The sequence below is a fragment of the Sceloporus occidentalis genome, unplaced genomic scaffold, assembly GCF_023333645.1.
Source record: "Sceloporus occidentalis isolate IW3139 unplaced genomic scaffold, rSceOcc1.0.p SCAF_1, whole genome shotgun sequence".
Lineage (NCBI taxonomy): Eukaryota > Metazoa > Chordata > Lepidosauria > Squamata > Phrynosomatidae > Sceloporus > Sceloporus occidentalis.
Genome location: NW_028316981.1, coordinates 172944481 through 172969530, shown reverse-complemented (window position 1 = coordinate 172969530; position 25050 = coordinate 172944481). Strand labels below are relative to the sequence as shown.

The 25050-nt window shown below is 43.3% G+C and overlaps 1 protein-coding gene across 5 annotated transcripts in view; it reads left to right on the top strand.

The window, feature by feature from the left end:
- LOC149322749 (tensin-2-like) overlaps positions 1 to 25050 on the top strand; it is a 158958-nt gene that overhangs the window by 120040 nt on the left and 13868 nt on the right. For all 5 annotated transcript variants that reach the window (XM_089482470.1, XM_089482489.1, XM_089482480.1 and 2 more), the window contains 15 exons: positions 1529 to 1578; positions 5008 to 5179; positions 6746 to 6796; positions 8389 to 8511; positions 10508 to 10572; positions 10860 to 10943; positions 11219 to 11331; positions 11585 to 11645; positions 11774 to 11852; positions 12037 to 12166; positions 12282 to 12347; positions 13816 to 13932; positions 17679 to 18956; positions 20834 to 20975; positions 23261 to 24165. In XM_089482470.1, coding sequence (XP_089338596.1) covers positions 1529 to 1578; positions 5008 to 5179; positions 6746 to 6796; positions 8389 to 8511; positions 10508 to 10572; positions 10860 to 10943; positions 11219 to 11331; positions 11585 to 11645; positions 11774 to 11852; positions 12037 to 12166; positions 12282 to 12347; positions 13816 to 13932; positions 17679 to 18956; positions 20834 to 20975; positions 23261 to 24165 — 3436 coding nt within the window. The remainder of the gene's footprint in view (positions 1 to 1528; positions 1579 to 5007; positions 5180 to 6745; positions 6797 to 8388; positions 8512 to 10507; positions 10573 to 10859; positions 10944 to 11218; positions 11332 to 11584; positions 11646 to 11773; positions 11853 to 12036; positions 12167 to 12281; positions 12348 to 13815; positions 13933 to 17678; positions 18957 to 20833; positions 20976 to 23260; positions 24166 to 25050) is intronic.

The window sequence follows — 25050 nt, the reverse complement described above, 5'->3', positions numbered from 1 at the left end:
TCTGATGTTCTATATTTTCCTGTGTTGTTTTGTTACTTGTTTATTATCAGTTGTAGGAAGATGGCAATGATGAATTTATTATTGCCAGAGGTAAGAACATATGAATGTATGAAGAACCATGTTGAATTGACCCAAAGGATTCTGTAGTCTAGCAACCAATGTCAAGGTTTCCCATGACATTCTTGCAAACAAGCTTGTAAAATGTGGGCTAGACAAAGGAACTGTTAAATGGATCTGTAATTGGTTGACCGGCCGAACCCAAAGGGTGCTCAACAATGGCTCCTTTTCATCCTGGAGAGAAGTGACCAGTGGGGTCCCACAGGGCTCTGTCCTGGGCCCAGTGTTATTCAACATCTTTATCAATGACCTGGATGACAGAATTGGCAGCATACTTCTCAAATTTGCAGATGACACCAAATTAGGGGGAATAGCTAATACCCCAGAGGACAGGATCAAGATTCAAAATGACCTGAATAGACTAGAAAGCTGGGCCAAAGCTAACAAAATGAAATTCAACACAGAGAAATGTAAGGTATTGCACTTAGGGCGGAAAAATAAAATGCACAGATATAGGATGGGTGACACCTGGCTGAATGAAACTACGTGTGAAAGGGATCTAGGAGTCCAAGTAGACCACAAGTTGAACATGAGTGAACAGTGTGATGCGGCAGCTAAAAAGGCCAATGCTATTTTAGGCTGCATCAATAGAAGTATAGTGTCTAGATCAAGAGAAGTAATAGTGCCACTGTATTCTGCTTTGGTCAGGCCCCACCTAGAATATTGTGTCCAGTTCTGGGCGCCACAATTCAAAAAGGACATTGAGAAACTGGAGCGTGTCCAAAGGAGGGCGACAAAAATGGTGAAGGGTCTGGAAACCATGCCCTATGAGGAACGACTTAGGGAGCTGGGGATGTTTAGCCTGGAGAAAAGAAGGTTAAGAGGTGATATGATAGCCCTGTTTAAATATTTGAAAGGATGTCATATTGAGGAGGGAGCAAGCTTGTTTTCTGCTGCTCCAGAGAACAGGACCCAGAACAATGGATGCAAGCTACAGGAAAAGAGATTCCACCTGAACATTAGGAGGAACTTCCTGACAGTAAGGGCTGTTCGACAGTGGAATGCACTTCCTCAGAAGGTGATAGAGTCTCCTTCCTTGGAGGTCTTTAAACAGAGGCTGGATGGCCATCTGTCAGGGATGCTTTGATTTGGATTTCCTGCATGGCAGGGGGTTGGACTGGATGGCCCTAGTGGTCTCTTCCAACTCTACGATTCTATGATTCTATGATTCTATGATTCTATGATTCTAACCCATCAACAGAATAGCCAGTCATTTCCCTATTGAAAACCCTGTTGGTGGTGACTTTAGAAAGACCACCAGGAAGCTATCCGTTCTTCAGGTTTATGCAGTCATTTTCAGTCAGTTTCCTCTTCATCCTCCCTTGTTACTTTTGTATTTGACAGTGTTTTTATCAAGACTTTTCACTAAATGTTGTCCTCCTGCGTTCTCTCCTTGCTTTGATTTTTCCAGGGCTCCACTAAGTCTCTGAACACTGCAAAGCAACGGAACACACTGCCCCGGTAAGGATCTATGCTCCAGACTGATTTCAGGAATATTTGCAACAGAGATTTGGTAATTTAACAACCTCTGGATTTGTGGATAAAATGTCTTAGTTATTATCTATTCATGGATGGAACGAGTATACAGCAAAAGTAATTATGAAAAGATTGGATGAAAAAAAGTAGAGATCCAAAACATGCTGCAGAAATAATCCAGTTTGAGACCACTTTAACTGTTATGGCTCAATGCTAGGGAATTCTGGGAACCATAGTTTTGTGAGACATTTAGCCTTCTCTTTCAGAGCGCTCTGGTACCACAATAAACTACAGTGCCCAGGATTCCCTATTACTGAGCCAGGGCAGTTAAAGTGGTCTCAAACTGGATTACTTCTGCAGTGTGTCTAAATATGTGTGTGCAGTGTGCCACAGTTAACTTTAAATTCTAGTCTCTTTTTATGGGTTTTCCCCCCAAGAAAGGCATAGTGATACAAATATAATAATTTAAGCAGACATCTTGTCATTTGGGAAGATTTGGTTGTTGTAATTTTTTATGTATTAATGTGGTCTGTATGCATAATGTATATTGTTTACTGTGTGTTATTGTGTTTGGGTGCAAAACTAATAAAAATATTTATTTTTTATAAAAAGTATCTGTGGCCTGAGTGGAAAGGCCAGTCTTGTTGAGGATGAAGTGGGATGGGGCAATATAAAAGGACCTCAGCCAGTTTCTGGTCTATCGCACCCTTTGGTAAACTCCTTTTTGTATTACAACTTCTACAAGCAACGTCTCTTTCAGAAAGCATTAATTTAAGCCCCCTTGCTTAATTATCAGAGGCATGCATCTGGAATGCTGGGACTAATTCCAATTGGTCATGTTCAACAGGAGGAAAGACCAAGAGGAAACATAATGATCTCAGGATCAAGAAAGGCGTATTCCTGAGTCAGCTAAGTCACAGTTATATGAGCTCATTTCTAATGCAGATGCATATCCAAATTTTCTGTTTCAGAGAATTTAGCCTAATGGAGTCGCAGAGTTTACGTGGTGATATGGAAGGATGTACACAGACCTCCTATCCCTATAATTCCCCAGAGCCATATGTAACGGGCTTCTATCTTATCCTAACTCCATTCCACCCATATCTTGACTACATGATTACATCCTTAAGGAACTCTTTTTAAAATCTGTGCCAAGTTCCCAAAGTATTAAATGAAGACCATACTGAGAACATAAGCTTTCCAGAGCATATCTAAAGAACTGAGCTTAGGAATGAGAATTCACAGAGTGATCTGTGTGCCTGGAGAATGGACCTCAATTTATACTTGAGTGCAACCAATCTGTGCACAAATCTAATGCTAGCCACTAGAATGGACATTTGGGGAAGGGGCTTGTCCAGGTATCTGACCATCATTGTAGGAAGTTGACATCTCTACATATAAGCAAAAGAGTAGGCTCCTAAATAGTTTCCCATTTTGATTTTCATAAAAAGTGGGGAAAGGGGAGAAACTTCCCCTCAACATTCTTTTATTGTGAATATCTTTGCCTTTGGTGGTTGCTTCCCTTAAAAATCAAAACAAACCCCTGTGCTGCTGATTTAGTCTCATTTTTTCCTTCCACATTACTGTGTCATTCTCTTCCACAGTGAATGGGATGTTGTCATGCTACTATTTAACTATTCAGATTTGGCTATATGAGGCAAGCATGGGGGTAAGGGGAAGAAGACAATTAAGAGCAAGGGCAATATTTCCTGAATCAGTTACATAAATAATGTCAACCAACAAGGAATTGCACAAAAGGGAACAAGGAATTTATAAAACTGTGTAGCTATTCTGATTGGGCTGCATGTTCCAGTCTATGAAAGGCCCCATACAGACAGGCCAAAATAAAGCTGCTTCGGGCCACTTTGGAGGTATGCTATTTAAATGATGTATGCATACTAAGAGTCCGGAAACTGCACCAAAGCTGCGCTCCAGTCCTTAGGACTGGATCATGGCTTTGATGTGGCCTCCAGGCCCTTAGGACACATGCATCATTTAAACAGCATACCTCCAAAGTGACCCAAAGCAGCTTTATTTTGGCCTGTATGTATGGGACCAAAGACAATTTAAAGTAGTTCAGGAAGTACTGGTTTTATTCTGAATGGATAAAAACTATTCCTCACTTTTGATACATATAAAAAAACGGAGATGTGGGGAGACATAATTGGATATTGCTGAAAATATTTTAAAAAGTGCTTCCTGCTTTTTGGATCAGTCCCACCAACTCAGCTTTCCAGAACAAGCCTTGTACAACTGCAGGCTATTATGTATGACTCTAGCCCAGCAAGCTGTATCTCCTCATGTCTGGATAAGGAAGTATTTCCCCTATCCCCATATCTCTTTTCTTCTTCCCACAATGACTTAAGACCAATGGTGGTAAGGTGCTTTGTCAGATGCCACCACCTTGTCCGGAGAGACTGTGCCCTAATGTTTACCAATAGCAGGTGAGATGGTAAACCTCTTTCTTGACTTATCATAAAAAGATATAAAGGAATTTGTATCACTTTTGAAACTAACAGCTATCTAGCATAAGCGTTAATGGTCTATCCAGTCCAGATGCATCTTGACTTGTCATGTGAGACTCCCAAGTTATTTTCTGTCATACAGAAAGCAGAGATAGGCAAGCTGTCACAGTGCAGAATTAATGCAGTTTGACTGTCATGTTTGGCTCCATCCTGTGGAATTCTAGGATTAATTGGGTGGGGGATGGGGGTTTGGCACAGATATCTCAGACAGAAAAGGCTAGATGTCTCACAAAACTACAGATTCCCAGAATTCCATAGCATTGAGCCATGGCAGTTAAAGTGGTGTTGATCTGAATTAATTCTGCAGTGTATATGCAGCCTTGATTTCTGTTGCTAAAGATGGAACAACTCGATCTAATGTGTGGAAATTCCAAGGTGGTGGCTATTGGCTCAATAGAAATTATCACACCGGCAAAAAAGATGGGAGCATAGTGGTATGCTCCCATCAATATCAAGCGATAACATGAAGATTATCACATTTTGTCGTGCAATGTCATAATTATCCCATGAATAAAGAGGAATTCTAGTACCTCTTTTTATTCATGGGGATTTTTCATGAATAAAGAGCAGTGCAACATCTTTTGATAATCTTCATGTTATTGTGCGATATTGACAGGAGCATACCACTATGCTCCCGTCTTTTTTGCCAGTGTGATAATCTCCAATATTAGGAGAAGCACCTATGCAATTATACAGTTGTATGCAGACAATTTAAAACTAAGCAGCAGATTTGAAACGACACAGATATCTCTTTTTTATGGTTTGCTGTTTTGCATTAACTTTTTCTTTCTTAGGTTCTTGTAGGACTGTGATATGCTGAGCCATTTAAGATTAGAAAGCACCTCTGAAGGGCCTGACTCCCTCAAAGCTTATTCCTTCCTTTCTTTAGGAGTTTCAGTTTGGACCACGTAATGGAACGCAAGTATGACTTTGACCTCATCTACATCACTGAACGCATCATTTCAGTCTTTTTCCCTCCTGCCTTGGAGGAACAACGTTACCGTAGCAATCTCCGGGAAGTAGCCCAGATGCTAAAATCCAAGCATGAAGACAAATACATGGTAAAGGGTCCAAGAAAAAACAAGGGGGGATTAGTGGGGAGCAGTTATTGTAATCTAATTGCTTAAAAACAAAATGGCTTGCTTTCTGGATACATGGGTTTGAATGAGTGCTTAGATCAGAATTCAAAGACATAATCTGGAGTAACAGTATGCAAAGTGATCTTGTAGCACTTTTGAGGCTAACTGTGTGTGAAACAAGTTGTAGCATAAGCTTTCATAGACTTCGTCTACTTCCTTAGATGCATGGAGTGAGACAGGCTCAAAGGTGCTACAAGATCTCTTTGCACATTGTTTAGAGCAAGAGAGGGCCAAATAAAATCCTCCACGTGGTGTCAAACTGCCACTGCCATCAGCCCTCACCAGCAGAGTTGTGGTTGTTGGGAGTTGCGGTCCAAAAACATCTGGAAACGAGGAATTTGACCTGTAGCATGTAGTGGTTTGAGTGTTGGACTATGACTCTGGAGACCAGGGTTCGATTCCCAGCTCGATCATGAAATCCACTGGGTGACCTTGGGCAAGTTACATGCTCTCAGCCTCAGGGAAAGGCAAGGACAAACCTCCCCTGAACAAATCTTGCCAAGAAAACCCCCATGATAAGTTCCCTTTAGGGTCAACATAAATCAGAAATGACTTGAAGGCACACAACACACATGCACAATGTGCCTGCCTTTTTTGATGAAATGGAAAGAGATTTTGAACATTTCCAGATTCTCTTTCATTCTAACACAAAGACGTTTATACATCTCGTGGGTTGGGGTAAGGCTATATTTTGAATGTAAGCTTGCAGAGGAAGAGGAAGCACAAGGAAATGCTGCACCCTGTGGCATTGCAGTGTATGAAGACGCAAGGCCAGCTCGATGTGTTTTGATTCCTTAGGCAAAGAACAAGATGGTCCTCGCCTTGTGTTCCATGAACAAAAACTGACTGGATTGGCAGCTGACTGGCCTCTTTCATTATAGCACTATGGTTCTACTTTAACCATGCCCTCTTGCTGTGGAATCCTGGGATATGTAGTTTGTTGAGGCACTAGAGCTCTCTGGGCTAAGAATTGTAAGCACTCCTTCCTCAACCAATCTTGGGATTTCATAGGCTGGAAATTAAGGATTCATAGTGCTATAATGGTGTTGTGTGAAAGGGCCCTCTTTCTGTAGGAAGCAGGCTAGTTTAGTGGCACAGGGAGGACAACCCGCAGTTCTCCTCCAAAATCTTGCTGCTTCCTCCCAAATCTTTTGCCTACAGCAATTGCCTCCTTGTGCCTAGTGGCAGATCCAGCCCTGGAAAAGGAATTGCAAATTAGAATAAGAGTGAAAGGTGGAGTTGCCAACATTTGATTTTAAAAAAAAAATGTTTTCCTGGGTGGGTTGTGGGTTGAGAAAGTCACTATGAACCTTGATAATTCCAGGAGTGGAGGCGAAATGGAATCTAGAGGTGTGTCATCTTTCAGGTGATATTTCTTTGATGAGATAATTTTTGTCAGTCAAGTAAATGTAAGGATTGGTTGACAAACCTTGCTAAAGCATACTTGCAAGTCTTGGAGACCAATCAGATGTCTCTTTCTTTCTACAGCTCCTGAACCTGTCAGAGAAACGGCATGACATCATCAGGCTAAACCCCAAGGTGAGAAGGAAAGGAGCTACATGTAAAATAATTTTCTTAACTTTCCCACATGTAGAGCTTAGATGAGGTTGAAAGGGCTGTCAGTGTCCTCCAGTGAGTATAGCCACTGGTCTTTCCAACTGCGGGAGTTGGGACTTGTAGTCCCAAACATCATTTTTCCAACCTCTGCCCAAGTGGAAGGTAAACAGATCACAATTTCAGCATGAGGTGGTCAGGAGAGAGGAATATGAATTGACAGCACCACACATTTTGGTGACAACTGGTGATGAAATGGATGACTATTGCCCCACTGAGTATATTGGCACTGTGTTTGATAGGCTGATTTCTAGCTCTTTCAAGACCCATCTTAAGTCTGGATGAGCAAAGGAGTGATACCTCCCTTCCCTGCCTCTTTAGTGAGGCCAGTCTGATACAATAATTTCTAATTCAGGTGAAATACTCTGATGTGGTGTTGTGTAATGAATTTATTTTTGCTCTGTGTTATAAGATGAATGTATGTATAAAATAAGAGAGTCTTTGCTTCAGCTACACAGGGATTATTCAGATACACTATAAAATCAATTTTAAAAAGCCGTGATTTCACACTAATGAAACATGGCAAAGTTTCCCCAAATCCACCAATATAGAATCTTCTGTCATGGTGTGTGTTATATAACTTTACATATACTTAGCTATGTAGCAGAAGTGCTAAGAATCCCTGTTAGTACATTGCAAAGTTCTGTAAAATGACAACAGCAAGAGTGTCCCAATGCACATCAGGTTCTACTAGCATGTTCAACAGAACCGATGTTCATTGGTCACAGTGAGTATCAGTCCTTTCACTGGTTCCGCTGCACAGTAACATAGTAACGTAAGAGTGGCCTTTTACTGGATACTGATGTTATGGAACTGCCCAGTTCTTATTCCCATAGACATAAATCCACTTACAAAGATGTAAGTCCCTCACAGGATTTTGGCCAATGTCAATTATTTAAAAGTAAAGTAAGGAGCGAAGCAAACAGGCAGGAAGAAACTGCTAGAAGCCACTCCCAGCCTGATCATTCTGGGACCATGGTGAACACATGCCGTGACCCTGAGGGTGCCTCCTCCCGTGGCCCCAAATAGGGGCTGAAAAGATCAGCTCCTTTTGCAGCTGGCTTTGGACCACCTTAGACCACCCCAGTTCAGCCCCAGGGTGACTTCCAGGCACTCGGGGAGCATGCGTTGTGTAAATGCCATGCCTCTGGAGTGGCTGGAAGCCACCCCTGTCTGCCCATCTGTTTCAGGCTTAAGTTTCTAGTCTTCAAGGTTTGAGGAGGGTGGTCCATTTAAGTGTACAGTTTGTCTGATAGACGCCTAAAAACCCAATGGAGCAAGGGATTAGGAGAAACTAAAACAGACAGACATTTTTACAACCCTGTGTCCTCCAAACCGACAAACAGAAATTCATTCAATTTTTGCATAGTATATTCTAATAATTGAACTTGGGTCTGTGGCAGAAGAATGGATTGTTCTTCTATAGTAAAGAGTTCTAGATCTCTTTTCTCTCTCTGTTCTGATGCTAGTATACATGGTACTAAACTCTCATGTTGTGTTGTCTTTCTTTGGCACAGGTGCAAGATTTTGGCTGGCCAGACCTTCATGCCCCACCACTGGACAAAATCTGCTCCATCTGCAAAGCCATGGAGACCTGGCTAAACTCTGACCCTCAGCATGTGGTTGTGCTTCACTGCAAGGTGCTGAGGGAGTAAGGGGATAGCTCCAATCCTGCTTGCCATTACAGACTGAAATGTAGCAGGCATTGCTGTGAATATGGGGAAGTGTGAACAGCAGGACAGCAAAGGCTGCATGATGTGAATTAGCAAATAACAAAGCCTGGAGAAGTCACTTTTTTTGTGACAACAGCTACATTCCCAAGATAGCATAGTTAATTTCTGAGGGGCATGTGTTTTAGGTAGGCCCGTAAAACTGTTACCCAGATAGTCCTATGACAAGCATGCTAGAGCTGCAGGGGCTCATGGTACTACATGGTAGAATGGAACCCTTTGGACTCCATTAATGGACCTGTCTGCCAATTCACTTCTGAATTCCAGGTGCTGGTGATGACATTCAAAACCCTAAATGGTTTGGGGCCTCCATACATGAAGGACTGCCTCTCCCAATATGAGTTTGTCCCAGGATTATCTGCCAGAAAGATCTCACCACTGGAGGGAATATGAAAGGGGGGCATGGGAAAGTGCCCTCTCTCCTGGGGTACCCCACTTCTGAATGCCATCCCTTTGAAAGCCTGATTGGTTCTAACAGGGAACTGTAGGGAGCCCTGATGGTGCAGTAGTTACATGCCAGTACTGCAGCCACAACGTGCTGCTCCAGGGCTCCAGGTTGACTCAGCCTTCCATCCTTTCGTAGGTCAGTAAAATGAACACCCAGCTTGTTGGGGACAATTGGTTTACAGATTGTAAACCGCTTAGGTAGTGCTAGTTCACTGATGTACTTGCTTTTGCCATTGCTATGGCTTTTTATTTAAGCCTTTGAAAACTAATTTACCTTTAAGCATGTACAGTAGGCCTCCAGATCCACTGGCTCCAAAACTGCAAATCCAACCAACCACAGCTCGTCACAGCCCATATTATTAAATGGTGGCAACGTGAATGTGGACATGCCTTGATATGATAGCCCTGTTTAAATATTTGAAGGGATTTAATATTGAGGATGGAGCAAGCTTGTTTTCTGCTACACCAGTGACTAGGACACAGAAGAAGGGATTCAAGCTGCAGGAAAAGACATTAGGAAGAACCTCCTGGTAGTTTGATAGTGGAACACACTCCCTCAAATTGTGGCGGTCTCTCCTCCTTTGGAGGTTTTTAAACAGAGGCTGGATGGCCATTTGTCAGGGCTGCTTTGGTTGTGTATTCCTGCATGGCAGGAGGGTTAGATTTGATGGCCCTTGAGGTCTCTTCCAAATCTATGATTCTATACTGAAGCATGTGTGTTCACGTTGCCACCGTTTAATAATATGGAGTATGATCTTCAGCATTTTTTGATGTGCAGCACTCCAGAAACAAATCCCCATGGATCCAAAGGGTCTGCTCTATATGACTTTTCAAGCTCTTATGGCATTTTTATTCTGTTTTAACTTATTGAATTGTTTAAAATATGTTTTGATTTTGTCTAAATTGTTTATTGATTATAATACAGATTTTTTTTACATTGTTTATATTGTTTAATCTGCTTACCACTCTGAGATCCCACAATAAAAGGGCAGGGGATAAAAATATTTTATTACAATAAATAATAAATTTAAGGGCATGGGTAGACTATCTTCCAGACTGTAGAATTTATTGGCCAGCTGAAATCTCCTCGCTGTGCCTTGAAGGTTGGTGTGCAAGCTTCTTTATAATTGCGGTAGCTGAAACCAATATCCATCTGGGTCTTCAATCTTTAGCTTGTTTACGTTCTGGAAGTATTGATGGATGGGTTGTGCAGGAATGCTCCCAAACCAAGTGAGTGGTGGAGTGGAAAGATACATATGAAAGTGGGCCGGGGGAGAAGAGTAATTATAATATGCTAACAACAGCAAGCTCTCTCATTTCTCCTTCAGCCCTCTATCGCCTCTTCCCTCCAAGCTGGCCCCTAGGGAAACTTTTTTTTATTTTCCTTCCTCAAGGCGACAACCCTTTTATTCTGCGGTACTATTTCTAATGCTTAACACATTATCTCTTTTTGTACTAGGGCAACAAGGGGAAGACAGGTGTCATTGTAGCAGCCTATATGCACTACAGCAAAATCTCTGCAAGGTACTCATCAGGGCAAGCATGTGGGTAATAAGAGATTGTATTTGTGTGTAGACTGTAACCCTTCTGTGTACCCACTTCTCTGTCTCCCTCACTTGCAGTTGTTTTTTTTCTTTCTCTCTCCCTTTCTCCCAAATCTCTTTTCCGTCCTTTTTTCAGATTTGTCTCACTTAGGCCCAGTCTCTGTGGGTAGAATCCAGGTCTAACATGACTTCTACATTCAGTGGCTCACAGCTGAGGGTGTAAGCACACATGCACACTTGTACCGCTTTCTATTCTTCTTTCCTTAGTGCAGACCAAGCCCTCAGCACTCTGACTATGCGCAAGTTCTGTGAGGACAAAGTTGCTGCCTCCCTGCAACCTTCCCAAAAGAGGTGAGATTAATTCCCACTTTTCTTTCTGTACCTCTACCTTTCTATACCTCTACTGGCCAAATGGGCTTTTTCAAAACAGACACCATATGGATTTAAGTTCAACGGAGTATGTCGGAAGGGCATTTCATCAGGCTGCTTTAAAGGAGTACTGACTTTGGGTGAACAAACTCAAAAAGTGGCAGGACTACTGACCTCTAAGCCCAGACTTGCTTTCAGGTTACTGTTGATGTTCCTACTAGCTTCTGACTCACCCATCGTTCTTTCCCCTTTGACAGGTACATCCATTACTTTAGTGGGCTACTCTCAGGCACAATCAAGATGAACAGCAATACACTTTTTCTACATCATGTCCTGCTCCCAGCTATCCCTACCTTTGAGGCTGGAGGAGGTAAGTGCCATAAGGTTACATAGTGATATCCTGATAACCAATCTGTTCACTCCAGTGAAAACTAAAGATTACCCATACATTTAAATATCTGCTTACGGCTCCCATCTGTTCTTGCACATGCTTGTGTTTAAAGTTACATCATTCTTTCTTCTTTGAAAGTGGAGGGGAGGTGAAGAATGGCCTGATCTTCCACCATAAAATTGTGATATTCTCTCAGCCGGTCCTATTTGATAACCTGTTTTTCCTGTCCTAGGTTACCAACCTTTCCTGAAGATCTACCAGTCCATGCAGCTGGTCTATACCTCTGGCATCTAGTGAGTGTTTGTATGGTTTTCTGTAGGGCAAATGTCTGGATCACCTGGTGAATAGTTTCTAGGATAGGGATGCAGTTCTACCGATGAATGCAGTCTCAGTTCTGCTTCTGTTTATCTGTATCTTGCAGCAGCCTCCATGGCACCGGTGGGACTCAGAAGCTCTGCATCACCTTGGAGCCAGCATTGCTTTTGAAAGGGGATGTCATGGTGAGTGTGGCCAGCAGTTCAGGATCTAAGATGTTACATAATATAAAGACCTTTTCTTCCCCCACCCGTTCTTTGTGTGTCTGTGTGTACGAGTGGAGCAGGATGATGGCAAAAGCATGAATGCCAGAGGGGAGAGCTGTGCTGACTAACCACCCATGTCTATTCTCCCTCCTCCTCCTTTCAGGTGAAATGTTACCACAAGCAGCTCCAGGGAGCTGAGCGGGATGTCGTGTTCCGAGTCCAGTTCCACACTTGCACCATTCACAGCACCCAACTCTGGTTTAGCAAAGATGAATTGGATGAAGCCTGGAGAGGTGAGAGGAGAGGTCTAATTCTGAAAACAGAGGAAGAGATTTATTTGTGAGATAGGCTATCACTGTGGCTTACTGAAACCCAGTTTACTGACTCACGTCTGTTTTCTTTCCCCAGATGAACGGTTTCCCTTTGAAGCAAGTGTGGAGTTTGTGTTCTCTTCCAGTCCAGAGAAAATCAAAGGTGAGTGGATGTCAGAATTACAGGGAGATCGCTGAGGACCAAAACGATTCCCCCCTTGTGTCCAAGATGTCAGGTTGCAGGATGTGTTTTAAAGGCAACCATATCAGTCAGCAACCTTTCAGATGGCCCGCAGTTCCACCTGTTCAGTGCTTAAACTATGAGTGGGCAACTGTTAGTTGTTCATGCCTCTGATGGCCATTTTTGTATGTCCTGTTGTTTTGCCCTGTTGCTACTCCTGGTGCTAAATTTGGTCATTTGGTAGCTGCCAAAACTTCATTGCACATTTGTCTGCCCCACCAAACCCTAATTAGAGTTGTTTCTTGCTGCTTATTATTTGCCTTCCTTTCTTCCTTCATGTTTCCATCTTGTCCTTCCTCCTCTTCAGTCCTTCCTGTTGTCTTTGCTTCTTTCCTGTCTCTATGTTTCACGGACAACCGCTGCAGTCACTGCCAAATTTCTCCCCATCTCACATTTGGGAAGGAGGCAGGCTGAAAGGTGCAGCATCCTAAAAGAACCTGGTCTTACTAGCTAATGCTGCTGATACCTGCCAATTCAAATACCCTACAATGCCTTTGGGGATTTAATGCAGATTTGCTTGGCAGTGACTCTACACTGGGAACCCACAGGCACTGTGGGGAAGTTAAAGTGACAGGTACCAGTCATAGCAGTTTGGGCAACAACACAGAGAGGAGTACGAGGCCTAGGTGACTGTAACCAGCATTTTGTTTCAAGCAGTAGGCTAGGCTGCTGAACCAAAGTGAACCTGACCAGACCTCAGGGAAGGCCATCAGCAGCTGTCAAATGATGACAAACCCTGACACAGGGCTTGGCAAGCTTAAAGAACAGACAGTTATATAATTACATAAATGCACCTAACTCTGGGTTTGCTGACATTCAAGAGGGATATAAATCTATCAGTTTCCTTGTTTGTCATAAAAATGTTTTGTTCAGTCCAGGATAGTAACAGAGTGGACTTATTCCCTTCAGAAATTGTAAAGTTAGTCTAAGAAAAGGATAATTAACTGTGTAATTAACTGTTAGTGAGTTCAACAACTGTACTGATGACAATTCCCTAAGATTATAGGAGATTAGCGCACTCTCTTCTAATGCGCCTTATCCCCAATGGGATAAAGGCACATTTATTTTTAAAATGGGTTTTAGCGCATTCACCTGTGGGCAGACAAATACATCCCATTTACAGCCCGGATGCCAGCAACACTTATCCCATGCCTTTTCAAGAACAGGAAAATCCCATTCTTGAAACGCTGCAGAATAAGCCTGGCTGGCATCTGAGCTGTAAACAGGATGCATTTGAATGTGATAAAAATAAATGCGCCTTTATCCTGTTGAGGATAAGGCATGTTAAAAAAAGTGCGCTAATCTCCTAAATAAATGTTAATGCTATCCTGCTGGCTCTGTCATCTCTTACTCCTTGGGTTATCTGGCTCTGCCTCCTGTCTCTTCACAGGCCGAGAAACCTACAGGAATAATGCTGCTGTTGCAGTGGATTACAGCATCTCTGATCCTATAGTGCGCTGGGACTCCTATGAGAACTTCAATTTGCACCATGAAGACAGTCTGGAAGGTACAGTACATGAGTTCTAATCTCTGTGAGGGATTCTCACAGTTTCTTCATAGCACTTAGACCCCTGTTACCCCTTTATAGTAGCAAGTCAGTGGCTAGAATCCAGTGGATACACTACACAAGCATAACAGTCCATTACACTGGTGTGCATTTCTTCGAAGGTTATACAGTGGCACCAGTGGAGAGGAGAGTGTAGGGCTGGCCAGGTGACAGGGCTTATTTACATGGGTGATTTGCCCTGAATTTCCCCCTGGGCTTGTTGCATCCTGTTTATGTGACAGAGGGCCAAACGCCCAAATTGCTTCTGGACTGTCTTCAGAACACATGCACCCAGTTTGGGACTTCTTCCCCCTAACCTGCATTTAAATAACTCAGCTTTTGCTGTGGAGCTCCCTTCTCAGCAATTACAGCAGCTGCCTTCACTAGCAATCCCTGCATCGCCACTTTGACTGCAAGTTTGGATACCACTGCACTGCCACTTTGGGTGCAACTTTCTGGCATCACCACTTTGGGTGCCAGTTGCCCTGAGGTCAGACCAAAGTGCCCAGTGTCAATAACATGGCTGGGCACCTCATTATGACCTCAGCAGCAGCACTGGGCAACAAACAAAGGGCCGCATAGGAAGGCATGTGCCCATTGTTCACTGCAAGAGCCAAAAATCTGTAGCAAAAGTGAGCAGGTAGAGAGGGAATTTGTAGTCAGAATACTCCAGAGGAACCCTGAAGTATTCTGGCAAGTGAAGGTGGGGCCAGAGAAAGCAATCTTCCCCCAGAGGAAAGCTTTTTGTTCCCTACCAGCCCATTTCTGCAATTTCTGCTTTCCAGGTGTTAAACTAAATGCTTTTTAAGAGCTGCCTTAGAATCCCACATAGGTGATTTTCTGAAGCATCCTTCCCAAAGCCTTTACTTTTGAGAACTGACATGGAAACCAGGCTGCTAGGGAGACAGAGTTTTCTTTCTGAATGGACATAACTTTTTCAGCCTTCCTCACATGGGCACTGTGCCCATGATCTTTTTGCTTTTTTTAAAAAAAACAAAAACAAAACTTTGCTCTTGCCACCACACCTCCATGGCCTTCGCTGGCCTATTTACATCAGCCAACAGGATGTCAGACTATGTATGTTCTTTGTTTCTGTGTAAACACAGGAAGAAGAAAAAAACTGGGTACCAGGAGCAGAATTTGGCATGTTGAGAAGCTCAGCTGCTTAGATTTCTGACTCTTAAGATGGCAAAGATAACTCTGAAATGTGATTGTGGGCAATACCTATTAAAACCAGAGATGCTGGTGAGAATGAATAGGTCTTCTGATATTCAGAAGCCAGGGTTTAAAAAGCCTTGCCTTTCTATGAGTAGGAAAAGCAAATTATACTGAGTGAGCATATAGGTAGACCTTGGCAATAATGCATATACTGAGCTTTTAGCAATGAAAAATGTTGTTTATTCTGGCCCAGAATATGTTGTTGCTTTTAAGCACAAACACGTTCTGCTTATTCCTGAAGGTGGCCAATGTTTGGGTTTTATTTTATCTGTGATGACAGGGTTTAAGACAGATTCCCGCTGCTGGATATTGAATTTAGGCCTCTTCCCAAGCCTGCATTGTACTACAGTTCAGTTGGATGATCTAAATTTGACCAGTTCCAGCTCCATCGCCCAGACATGTGATTGGTAACATTTGGGATGTAGGCTGTGAAACTGAAATATCATTTCCTTCCCCTTTTTTTAATTAATGGTATTGAAACATTTTAGAGGCACATATGCAAGCACACTCACAGGGAGAATAAAAAGATGCAGTCCCTTCCTATACACACATCTGGACCACAGGGCCTGTTTTCTGCTCCCGGGCACAGTAATTCTAACAGCTGGCCTTTGCTCAGTCTACCCTGATTACAGTTTCCTCCTAATGTCCTCCTAGAGTAAACTCATTAAGAACTAAAATAAATAAAATACCAAATGGCAATTTAATAGTTGTAACATGTCTGCGTCAGAGACCCGGGGGGGGGGGGGGAGTCCAACAGGATGGAATAAAACTCCCCCCTCCTCCCCAGCAAGCCCTGATGTTTGGAGAAAGGAGACTTGTGTTTTGGGATGTAATTTTTATAGAGAAAGAAAGCCATAAATTTTGAGGCAGGAGTATCATGACGATTAACGGATGGATGAGTAATAGCTTCTCAGGCCTAGGCTTGTAAGCATACACAGAGGCGTACATGAGGAAATGGACTTTTGGCCAGGAATAAGGCAATTGTCTCCCTCTGCTGGATGAAGGCTAAATCAGCATCAGCGGATTCATAAAGCATGCTACTACTGGAGACTTGGGGGTTATTCAGATGATGAAAATAATCCAGGTAGACTCTGGGTTGAATCTTTGTTGTTCACGTGCATTCTGAATGCATCCTATTAAAAGTTTTTTGGGGAGGAGCTGCCAAAAAAGCCAATCAATCTCAAGGGTGGGGGGGCTCCAAGTTTTTCTAGAAGATTTGCATTCTCAGATGTATGAATAACTGATCTGAATAGACCAGGGATAAACCGGGATAAAACTCTGCATGCCTTGAACACGCTTTTAATACATTCACATCATTAGCTCCATCTCTGTTCGAGTGCTGGCATGTGTGAGCAACAGCACTCGCAGAGATGTGCATAGATGAGGTTCCATAGTGTGAGCAACAAACCTGGAATGCATGAGTGAGATTATTTGCATAGTTGTGGTAAAAAACAACAACATCTGATTGGTGTAGTTATTCCAGGTATAGAGGTACAACCCTTGAGTCTATTGGCTGAGGAGCTTCCAGGCAACACATATAGGGCCAGAGTTTTGAAATGTCACCTTTTGAAATACAGTTCCTGGAATCCCCAAGCCAGCATGGCCCTGGGGATTCTGGGAGTTGTAGTCTAAAAAAGGGAACATCTGCTGGAATTCTCTAGTTCAGTCTATTATCTATCTTTATATATACTCAGCTGCGTACCAGAGATGCTGAGAAACCCTCCTAGTGAATGGTGAAGATGAGGAATAGGGGCACTGGCCAGAATATCCCAATGCACAATGGTCCTGATGCACAGCAGTCACTTTGTGGGCCCCTCAGTGTAGTAACACTATGGCAGCCCCTTGCTGAATAAGGATGTTGGGAAATGGCCCCATTCTTTTTCTCACAGATGTAAGCCCACTTACAAAGATGTAGGTTCCCAATTGAATTCCTGCTATTATCATCTATTGATTGAGTGAGTGAGTGAAATTACTTATTTACTTATTAGCCATCCCTTTTCCCAATACTGGGCACTCAAGGCAACCTAACAAAAAAAAATAAATCTAATTAAAAAACATTTGCAAAGAGAAAAGTTAAAAACATTTAAAAATTTCCATTTGCTAACAAAAGGACAATAAGGGCAGAATTATCCTGGGCTGCTGCCACACTGTAGAAGTAATTAAGTTTGATACCATTTTAACTGTCATGGCTCCATCCTATGGAATCCTGGAATTTGTGGTCTGTTGTGACGCCAGAGTTCTCTGACAAAAAAAGGCTAAACATCTCACAAAATTACAAATCCCAGAATTCGAATTAAAGGGGTGTCAAACTGCAATAATTCTGCAGTGTAGATACTGTCCTAGTCTCTCTGGGGGAGGAGTTCTAAAGTGCAACCACCAAGAAATCCCTCTCCTTTCTCAACTCTGTATAAGTATTAATGTTAAGTTGGTCCCTTGCTATGCATTCCCCATCTCCCTCCCTAAAGCCATATCTCACATCTCCTTTGCAGATGTCTTGCACACTCGGGGCCCTCTGGATGGAAGCCTCTATGCCCGGATCAAGAAGAAAGGTGATCTCAGCAGCTACTCTTCCACCAATGGCAGCCCCAGCAGCCCAGAGTCCCCTCCACAACAAGGTGGGCGCCTCTTATCCATCAGCAGTGATTCAGGACACTCTTCTATGCTGACTGAGAAGGCTGATGACAACACGCCACCATCCAGGCCACAGCCCACAGCTGCTGAGAAAGAAGAACTGGACAGGCTCTTGGGTGGATTTGGCGTCCAGCCTCGACAGCCGAGTGAGGGGAATGGTTCTCATACTGTTTCCCCTTCTGCCACTAAGGACAGAGAAACTGCCATTTTGGAAGATGAGCTATCAGACATAGGTCAGCCAGGAATCCCCTTTTCCTACCAAACTCATCGCCCAGGACTGGCCCGCCATTGCTCCTGCCATCTTGGTTACCACTCTCACAGCCCTGAGCGGCCTCACCATGTGAGCTATTATAGACCAGATGGGACTCTGGAGCGGCGACATCCAATCTATAATGGTGGGCACTCCCACTCACGGCCTGAGAGCTACGAGGAAAAACGGCGAGTGTGTCGCTCCCTTTCTGAGGGCATACAGCCTCATTCCTATCCTTTCAGGGATGAACCATTGCCCCCCCACAGCCCCAGCCGACGAGAGCACGAAGAGGAGCTGCTAATCTTGGAGGACCCACCCACTTTCCTATGCCCCTGCCAAGACTGCCAAGAGGCAGCTCGTGAAGAGACAAGGGTGCCCACTGCCTCCTTCTACAGCCTCCGTCTGGACCAGGAGCCTGACCTGTGGGGAGTGGAGAACACAAGGCCACCACTACTTCATCATCACCTTCACCGAGGTGGACAGCGTGTGCCACTTCTAATGCCAGCCACCTATGGGCACCACCACCACCATCACATGTCCCATGGGCAACATCAGGCTTTTAACTTTGAGCCCAAGATGATGGCAGCACATCTCAACCATGGCTACCCAACCCACCAGAGGTTGAAGCTGACAGAAGAGGAAGCTGAGGCATTTGCATACCCTCGCTACAGCCCAGCCTACCCACCTCCAGTACCATCTTACACCTACAGCAGAGCCCCAGTCAAGACCTGTGTTTCCCCTTATGCCTCAGGCTACTCAGGATCTCCTCACTCAGGCTCCACTTCACCAACCAGCCCTCTGTATCCACCAGCCAGGAAGCATGGCTATGAGCCCCCAGAGAGCAGTGATGGATATATACTCCCAATGCCAACTGAAAGACCACGGGGTGAGTAACTGGTTTTTTTTACAGGCCTCAAGATAAGCTTTCAGCTATAGCAAGAGCCCTCCATGAGCCTCGGGGGGCATCTAAACTGTAGAAGTAATGCAGCTTGACACCACATTTACACGCTGTTGCTCCATCCTAAGGAATCTTGAAATTTGCAGTATTGCAAGCTCTTTAACCTTCTCTGCCAAAGAGTGCTGATGTCAAACTGTATTATTTATACAGCATAGATGCATCCTCAGTCATCAATAGACCTGTTCCAATCTTGCAAACATAGGAGTTTATCACACGTAGGAGATTGGGAGTTTATCCTGTGAATATCCTGGAAAAATCATGTGATTATGTTAAACGATTTCACACGACATTGCACAAAATTTGCCATTAAAGTGGTCACAAAGAAGCATTAACGCGCATCTTTTTACTTTCAGGATTTCAGAAACAATGCATTTCTGATATCACTTTATTTGCGTATGATAATCATTCACACAGTTACTCACCTTTTTTGGCTTATTTGTGGGGTGCTTTAAATGCGCTTTAATCTCTCTTTAATGCTGAAATAGCCCCAGTGTGATAAACCCCAGAGTCATGTGTTCCTTGATTGAAGCAACCAGTGTATAATGTGGTCTTACTCTGTTTCTACAGTCCTCTTTTCCAAAGAATATGTCACAATATGTCCAAAGTATAATAACTTAGTCATTTTGGCTTCTAGTGAGAATTTAAGCCTGATTTGCTCTTGGATCTTAATGTACAGACCAAGTTGGTCCAGGTGTGAGTATTTGTTTTTAGACAAACTCTGCTGCCATTCCATGTTGTTTATTTCTATAGATATAGATAACCCCCACATCCCAAAGCTCTAGCTAAGATGAATGAGGCCTAAATACCGCAAAAGGGGCTGTAGGCAAGCTGATGCTTTGCTGTAATTCATGTTGGCTCCATTTTGTTATTGTTATTCCTAAACTTGGTCCTTTGGGTTTACATGTCTTCAGCTGTCAAACCTGCCCCTCAAAGGAAGCTGAGTATTGAAATTTGCAGGTGGAAGTACTGCAAACTTAGCCCTCCCTCCTCAGAGGACAACAGTTTTCAGGATTTTCTGATTTTAAAATTAATTGTTTATTGCCTTTTTATCTTGCTCTCCTCTAAGTAAAAATTTGGGTGGTACACATAGTTCCCCTCTTTTCTTTTCTTTTCTTTTCTTTTCTTTTCTTTTCTTTTCTTTTCTTTTCTGAAAACAATCCTATGAGATAGGCAGGCTGAAAGTGGAGTGAATAGCTGGTCCCTCCCTAGCCTGAGGCCTTCTAAATGTGTTGAACTCCAACTTGCATCATGTGACAACTAGCTGTGTGTTGTCATCCAACATATCTGGAGGGCACCAGGCTGGGAAAGACTGGACTAACCCACAACCATCAAAAGAATTTCATAACTGAATGATTAATTGAAGTTGGGCTGTGTCCATTCTTAATCTGAGACTCTAATCTGAGGACCATATGTGGCTCTCTAAATGTTGTTAGACTGCAATTCCCACCATCCCTCTACATTACTCATGCTGGCTAGGGTTAATGGGAGCTGTAGTCTGACCAGAAGGATTGGACTGAAGGCTCACATGTTTCGTATCCCTACACCATGCTATTAGATACCCCGAAAAGAACGCCATGCAATTTTTTCATCATCTGTTTGGTCCTGAGCTCTTGCAGCTGTGATGCCAGCCTAGCTTCTTCTTTTACCAGCAGGGATTCAGTTAAAAAGAAGGGGAGTGGTCTTCTGAAAATCTCTTTCCAAAACCTTCCCACAGTTGGAACCAGAAATTCCTTCTGAATATATTGGTGTGATCTGGCAGTCCTCTGAGTGACCCTATCCACTTCCTCTTCCCTCCCTTTCCACAGATCTGCAAGACTGCAGGGAGGCCATGCCCTGGCAGGAAGCTCCCAGCTCCTTGCAGCAACATCGGCAGGAGATACGTGCTGCTTGCCCAGACGTGTCTGGCTCTCCCATGCACACCAGCAGCCCAGTATTCAGTGGTGACAGGTATGTATGTGTGCCTGGGCTACTGAGAAGGAGGAGGAGGAGGCTTCAAACTTTCCCTAGCACTGTCGCCATGACTTGCTGTGTCGTTGTTTTATTCACAACCAGCATGGCGGTCATCTTTAAGGGGTGTTGCTGTGGTTAGTTGTAGGGCAGTGGGGTTTTCATAAAATCTTCCTCAAAAACGTACCAGGCTTCTTTGAGGAAAAGATTGGCAATGTTCACTGAAAGACAGTTTGCTTATCCTCCTAATGACTTTCTTTCTTTGGCTCAGGGGCCAAATCCAAGCAACCTATTAAAAGACATCAGCAGTGGACAGGGTTTCTATGGAACAGCTGTTCTGAACTCAATTCCATGCAACTACTCCTGAGGTTTTTCCTAAAGAACGGTGCTGCCAGAGCAGTTAGTGGCTTCCATGTCAGTACAGCAGTGAATCTGGTTTTGGTTTCAGTACAGAATTTAAAGGAACTATTAACCCAAAGTAGGTTCAGTTCCTTGAAGAACTACTTGAAATTTAAATCTAAATTAATTGTCTCACTGACGTAGAAATTACAAAACTACCATTGGTATCATTGCTTAGAAAAATTATGGAGAAGTAGGTCTGTCAATGGATATTAACTTATGCAGAGCTTCTATGTTCAGAGGCAGTATACTGCTGAATGCTGATTGCTGGGAGAGCAATAGTGAGGCTTGGGATGTATAGGAAACTGTGGGTAGGTGGATCTTAGTTTTCCTTTCTATATTATTTTTATAAATATTCCTTTTTATATTAACTTTTTCATTTTATATGTTTGCTTTTTATATTAACTGACACAATATTTTAAATCTTTCTATCTCTATATTTTATATCTTTACATAGAATGTAAAGTACATTTTATATAGCTTTACATTTATCTTATATTTAATATTTTTATATTTCATATCTTTGCTTTTTATATTAACTGATGTAATAATGCAAAAACAGGGCTTCTCTTACATTTTACATTGGTTAATATAATACTCCTTAAGGTCAACACAGAATTGCACCACTAGCTGGAGTGGTTAAATGATCCATGCATCCATTCAGTTCATGTTTATGGTTAAAGTTTTAGCAGTTGTAACCACAGAACTGAAGGTGGTAACATTCCCATACAAACAAACAGGGTGGGTTAATCTGCAATCCTAACACCTTAATCCACATTTAGGAGTTTATCACATGGGAGGCTAAATGCCTAAATCCCATGCAAAAATGGGATTTAAATCCAGGAAAAATCCCCCCAAAATAGAATCGTTTTCCCAGCCACGATGGGCATTGAGCATTAACGCAAAAATAAATCACACAGAAAGTAGACAAAATCGGCCATCTTTTACTTTCGGGAGAATCTCAAAAGTAAAAAGCAGCCGATTTTGCCCACTTTCTGTGCGGGTTATTTTTGCGTTAAAGCTCAATGCCCATTACATTATGTGAAAATGATCCCGCTTTTGCAGGATGTTTTCACTTTCTGTATGTGTTAATATGTGACACCGTTTAAAAATGATCCCACTTTTGCAGGATTTCCTTGTTTTAAATCCTGTTCCTGCATGGGTCGCACCACTTTGTTCTTTAGGGTAAATTATTCCTTAATTTTATACTTGAAGCATTTGCTGAAGTAGATTAAGAATTTGCCCTTTTTGCCTGTAAGCATAGTCTGAAATGGTTATGAGCATATGTAAGTAACTTCTTCATTGTCTCATTCTGATTTTTACCATGCTTGAATTTGACTGGGTTTTAATATTTTGGTTTGCTTCTGCTTATAAACTTGTAGATTTCCCTGCCAGGCAAAGAAGTAGGGAAATTCCACAAAAGTTGGAGAATTTTTCAAGCTGAGCTAGTAAAAGCATTGTGTGGCTTGTGAATTTTATCCCATAGACCTAAATCCAATTATGAGTTCAAGCTAGGGTAGAAGTATTGAAAAATTGAAATTTACATAAGGGTTGATTTACCAAGCTTCCATTGATTCAGTAGCTTTACTCTGGTTGGAACTAACAATTGGTTAGTTTGACCATATTCTGAAAAGAGTATGTGTAAGGGAGAAACAGTATTTTTTTTGTGACTGTTAATTGAAAGGGAGAAAGAGATTTTTTTTTTCTGTGAGTCACTTTGAGATCCCAAGAAAACACTGAACTCAGATAATGGTGATGTGGCATGTGCTCAGATGAGTGCTTTCCAGATGTTGGCGGGGGCAGCTTGCCACACCAATACTGGCATATATTTCTATGCATGCTAGACATACTAGAGTATGACTAATGATATACTTGCTGACCCTCAGCCCTGGAATTCGTAAGCACAGCAACAAGGCAGCCAGCTCCCCTGAAAACATGCACCAGTCAAGCCCTGAAGACCTGGCTACCCCTAGCTGGAAAAGAGGACCAGAGGTGATGGCTTCTTCGTTGAATAGCCCCACGCAGACTCTGTCGCCGATGCAGGCCTTCACACACCTGCCCACCTTAAGGCCGCAAGCCAATGGAACATCACCCCTGAAGCTGGGCCTCCAGTCCCCCCAATTGTGCTCCCGAGCAACTTGTGCATCCAGCTCATCACAGCTTGCTACTTCGCCCACAGCTAAACACAGCTTCTTCTCAGAGGGCCACCCACACCACAATGGTTCAGAGATACCAAGCTCCTGCACCACAACACCTTCCTGTGCATCATCTGCTGAAGATCACTTGGGACATCAGCTCAGCCCTGCCATGGAGAGAGAGGTCCAAAAGAGCAGCTTAGGGCTTCCTTGCCACAGCCAGCCCCCTCCCAACTGCAGGACTGTGCCCAGCATGCCATCTTCACCTCAGGTTCCTACGGTCTATAATGGGCGCCCCCATGGAGAGAGAGCCGAATCTGAGATGAGCAAGTTTCTTCATTGCCCCAGCGGCAACTCCTCGCTCGGGCCCTGCTCAGTCAGCATCCAGTCATCATCCCTTAGCTATGGTTTTGCTGACATGCAGGGTTCACCCACCCCGGCCTTCCCCATTGCAACAGCCTACTACACGGGGGCAGAGAGCAGGCCCTCTAGCCAGGAGCAACTCTGTGAACCACAGCAACCTCCACTGCCAGAGAAACATCATGTCCTGGCAACCAGACACTGGGAGAGGAGCTCACCGCCAGGCCGTAGCCCTGGCTCTGCTCACCATGTCACCTTTGCACCTGGAGTACCTGATGGCAGCACACCTGGCTCAGGTAAGGGATCTAGGGTTTGTTTTGTAATAGGTACTTGGAGTGAGTGTTGGCAAATCTCCCCTGAAGAAATCTTGCCAAGAAGACCCCATGATAGGTCACTATAAGTCAAAAATGACTTGAAGGAGCACAGCAACAAATAGCACTACAGCTAAGTAGTAGCAAACTATTATAATTTACTGTATCTGGGGCTGCCTTTGAAGAGTCCTCAGAAGCCATAGCTAGTGCAAAATGTGGCTTTTAGACTGTTGACTGGTTTATGCTTTGAGCAATGAGAGATCGCAAGAGTTGCACCAACTTCACTGGTTTCCGTTTTGTTTCTGAACTTATTTGAGGTGCTGATCTTAGCCTAGAAAGCCCTGAGCAGCTTTGGCTAGGATATCTGCCAGGTGGTCTCTTCACAAATAAGCCTACCCAGAATCTGAGATCTCAACAGAGACCCTGTTGTATATCCCCCCAATTCAGAGAGGCTGTGATTGTTGTTGTTGTCATCATCATCACCCCACTTTTTCCCCAAAACTGGGACTCAGAGTGGCTTACAGAGGGTGTGTCAGGGAGGTGGGAGGGCAACTCACTGAGAGGCACCCTTCCCCTTGTAGGGTGTCACGTGGTCACCTGGTGCAGTCTGCATTCCCACACCTCTGTAATGATGCCACTGAAATACACTTTGTGTGTGTGTGTGTGTGTGTGTTTAAAACAGTATGCTTTAAAACAATACAACACCCCAGCCCATTCTTTAAAGACATTCTGTTTAAAAAATCATAATCATCAAGAAAAATATAACACCGTCACTGTACATGGTTACTGCACAAGACCAGGCTTTTTCATTAACAGCACCTTGGTTGTGGAACTCTCTTCCAAAGGACAGTCAGGTTCATATGGTATGGG